Raw genomic sequence first — 4,186 nt, 5'->3', positions numbered from 1 at the left:
GTATTTATTTACCACCTTTGCTTTTTCATTTGCCCCTTCCACACATTGATTAAATATCCCTAAAGTGTGCTGACCTGGGAGGAGCCACACTCACCCACTCTTCCTCCCATGGCTCCCCCTTATCCCTACTTATCCCTCAACATGAATTCTTCATGATTTACTGCCTCCGGGCCAATGAAGTCTTGTATGGTTCTGAATAGAGCTATGGCAGAAGTTCTTGCAGGAAGGAAGCTGGGTCATGGTCCCTTGGCTGACTGGCTAGATTCTGGGTTGGAGCTCTTTGGTGTTTTGAGAATGTAGCCATGTTCTCTAGATCTGGAGGGGTGAAAAGCTTGGGGACCTCCCCCACAATCCTGCATGCCATCAGAAAGGAAGGATCCTCTCCCTCTGTCCCCACCCCCCAGCTATGAGTCATTTGGCATGCTGTGTGGGTTATTACTTTGTGTTTGAAATCTCCATAGCAACAAGCTGGCAATCAAGGGTAATTGTGCTGGTCGCCTGGGCAACGGGGGCAAATCCCAGAGAAGAAGCAGCTCCTTGGGCCCTAAAGGTCCCGGTCGGTTGTTCTTTAGGGGGAAGAAGACAGATTTGCATTTCTTGCAAGGCACCAGCCCCTTTGTGACCCCAAATCAGGAGCTGTAGAGGAAACCCAGTCTGCTAGGAATGTGTTGGGTGTGGGGGGGAATCATACTTTCCCAAAGGACTGAAGATACCAGGTTTGATGGTAAGACCCTATCTTTCCTCTCACATCTGGTAGGGATTGGAGGATGAGTCCAGATGGAGAGGATGGAATAGAGTTGGGGAAAGTATATCACAAGCAAGTTAGGGAAAAGAAGAGAAGATCCTCTGTCCGGTATGGTCGGAGCACTTGGTAGCAAAGTCATGCCATTATGTGTCTTGAAGCCCTGTCCCCCCACCCTGGAATCCTTTGACCCCAAGAGAAACCCAGAGACCCAGAGTCCTCTTTGACTCCCAGAGTAACTTTATGCTCCCATGACTATCAAAGGTGATACTTATAGATGGCCCACGAGCCCTCTTCCTGGTATTCCCCTCTGCTCAACCAGAGAGTCTGGAAGGAATCAAGGGAGGCCATGATGGAACCTCCTAGCCAGGCAGCCATGGCACGATGAGGCAAGGATAAGACGTTTGCTGTGGACCCTAGTTCTTGCTGGACCCTTTCAGAGAAACCATTGAGCAGAGTGGTCCCACCTTCCAGAACCACATTAGCCAACAGTTGTTCTTGCAAGTGTGGCTCCAGTTGGCTAATGCTAATCTGGGCCAGTCCAGGTAGACTGGGCTGATCCAGGCCCAGGACATCAGGCTTAAACAAGGCCTCAGGGCAGCGGAACCGTTCAGCCCCAAGGGAGAGGACATGCTTGTCTGGAAGGACAAAGTCAAGCCGGTTCTTGCTCTCTGGTTGGCAGAGTTCAGAGACCATGTCGAGGGTCACATAACAGCAGGTCTCCTTCATATGGGTCAGAACATCGATCTTAGGTGGTGGCTGCCCACCAGCCAAAAGTAGCTGGGAGAGGTATTCAGAGAGGTCTTTCCCAGCCACGTCTAGTCGGTAAAGGTTCAGCGGTGCCAGTTCACCTGTAATAATGGGAGCCACATAGGAAGTGCCATGCCCACTGCCCATGACCAGTCCTGTGGTGCGCCCATAGGCATAGAGGGTGAGTAATGCCTGATGGACAGTTTGCATGGCAGGTACCCCAAAATTTTCAAACAAGAGCTCAACTACCTTCTCACGATTGGTACGAGGGGAGACCGGTGAATCAGCCACCAGTACAGCTAATTCTTCAGGCTCCACACACAATTTGCTATAGAAGATGTGATTCCAGAGGACTTCTAGGGCATCCCAGTCAGTGACCACCCCACGGATCAGTGTAGAGCAAGCTGCCTCTGCATCCTCTGTGATATAGTAGGGGGTTTTGTCCCCTTCAGAGTTCAGGTGTCTCCCCACCCGGGTAGGCACTACAGCCCGAGTCCGATCCTCCCCCGCCAAACCACACTTGCTGTAGCCTGTTCCTGTGTCTATCACCACAGCAGCCAAGTTTTTGAAGGAGGCTGTTGTGTGGCTTGAGGTCATTTGGGCAGGGGGGCGCTCTTGGAAATCAGCGGTGGAGACTAGCTCATGATGGGATCCTTGGAAAGCCCCAAAGTGTTTGCCCATTGAGTGGTTTTCACTTGACTCTGTGAGGGAATATTTTACACAATGAGGCCCCTTTTCCACCTCAGTCATGGGCAATATCTTGTAAGTGACACCAGGTCGGCAGTAGGTGTTAAATGGCAGAGTCTTAGTGGTGGATTTTCCATAGCTGACATTGCCGGCCACATTCTGAGTCGGCTTAGTGTTAGTATTCTGGCTTGCCATGACCTGAGATGTCCCATGCTTTCCAGTATAGAAAGAGATTCCTGATGAAAGGGGCACCTTTGATACACCTACATGAGTGGGTAGAGGCACAGATGAGTTTTTATTTTCCATTGAAGATTGGATATCACCTACGTTGATCATCATAGGTGCAGTTAATTCCTTGATAAGTTGGGGATCAGTTAGGACAGTCTCAGTATTGATTTTTCTGGAGACTTCAGCTATATTAGAAATACTCTCTGATGTACTGATCTCACTGAAAGAGACCATGTTCCCTTCCTCTTTATTTGAACTGTAGGAGAATGATTCCTGGCATTGGCTATCATATGTGGTACCGTAGCTGGGATCCTTAGTTGATAAACTCTTGGAGATGTCTGATGATAATATGGCCCAGGAAGATGTAGGATTACCCTTGTCTGGTGCTGCCTGGGGCCAGTGGATTTCCTTCTGTTTGGTTAGAATATTTTGCCCAACAAAGCAGATTGGCTCCAGGGGTATAGCACCACTAAGCAGTCCAATTTTTGTGGACACAGGGTTTTTAGACTTGCCCCTCTCTTCCAGGTCTGCATTGTTGTTTCTTGTGATTGACTTTAAGATTTCCCTGTCTCTGATCTTAGATGTTTGGGAGGGACTTGTTCTGGTAGCCCAAGATTGGTCTTTGCTAGGACATTCAACCTTCTGGGAGTTAGTGGTCAGGGTAGCTGGAGATTGAGGACAGACCACTTTGTCCATGATGTAGAAGGGCTGTGCCTCTAGAGGAAGGCTCCTGTGGGTCTCCTTGCAGTGAGCCTCCCCATGGAAGTTAGTTCCCTCACAAACAACCCCAAATTTGGCTTGACTAGTGCATATGCCTAATATCATGCCCTTCTTGTTTGGCTGGTAGGAGCCCAGGGTATAGGAAGCCTGAAATTGACTGGGTTGATTAGAGCAGAGCTCCTGGCCATCCATGCTGCATGTGGCCATGGGGTAATGGAGACTTTTTTGTCTTTAATGCAGATGGCCTGGTTCTCAGAGTTGGAGCCCTGAATAAATTCTTCATTAGTAGATACCATGCAAATGTCTATGTCTTTGTCGTCCTGCCCAGCCTTGGTGGGGGTGATGGCAAAAATGACTTTTGGGTTCAGATTTTGGGAGTAAGTGGAGCTTGGATTTTTGATGTTGGACTTCTTGATGGTTTTGGCTCCACTGGAAAGAAAGTTGTAGTTGGGATGAGAGTATATAAACTCTCTCCCCAATGTGGTTGGAGGCTCTTTAGGGGTGAACATCCTACCTTGGACATTATCATGGGCAATGTCATGGACACCCCTGGAGCAGCTGTCATAGGCATTACCATGGATACCAATGACGTTGGTGTAGGTATCATGGGCAACATCTAAGGACAACATAAGCCTGCCTCTCCAGGTACTGCCTTGTTATTTTATTTGTCCTAAACCAGTAGAAGTAGTCTTGGCTTATGGTAGGACTGGCACTAATTAGCATCAGGTTCCTAGCCTGACCTTAAATTGGGTGTTCCATGAACGTGTATGGCAAAGTTGACTTGTCTATTATCTCCAACAGCAGTGGACTATTTCTTTTAGCCAGAGTTGACTATACTCTGACCAGTAAGGACTCTGGCTAATTCCTTAATTTCCTTATCCTTCATAGGGAGGTTCTTGGGAGCAACTACCCACATGTATTGCTGCTGGGTGTGATCCTGGTAGGTTTTACCCTTGACCAGAATGGGCATAGTGGTGGTAGCAATTTCATAAGACTAGACATAACCCTTGGGGATCTCATTGTGGAGGCCTCTTGAATGCTACCATTGGGATGGGTATC

The 4,186-nt window shown here is 48.5% G+C and overlaps 1 protein-coding gene across 1 annotated transcript; it reads right to left on the bottom strand.

The window, feature by feature from the left end:
- Nucleotides 1-1,000: 1,000 nt before the first annotated feature.
- Nucleotides 1,001-2,374, bottom strand: LOC123247770 (actin-like). The gene has a single exon (XM_044676785.1). It carries the CDS (start codon nucleotides 2,372-2,374, stop codon nucleotides 1,001-1,003), a length of 1,374 nt encoding a protein of 457 aa, XP_044532720.1.
- Nucleotides 2,375-4,186: the final 1,812 nt, after the last annotated feature.

The sequence above is a fragment of the Gracilinanus agilis genome, chromosome 1 (genome assembly GCF_016433145.1).
Source record: "Gracilinanus agilis isolate LMUSP501 chromosome 1, AgileGrace, whole genome shotgun sequence".
Lineage (NCBI taxonomy): Eukaryota > Metazoa > Chordata > Mammalia > Didelphimorphia > Didelphidae > Gracilinanus > Gracilinanus agilis.
This window is presented reverse-complemented; position numbering and strand designations above follow the sequence as displayed.

What these genes read in the sequence shown, in the direction of transcription:
- LOC123247770 (XM_044676785.1), bottom strand. Translation starts at nt 2,374, where the DNA reads ATGGCAAGCCAGAATACTAACACTAAGCCGACTCAGAATGTGGCCGGC.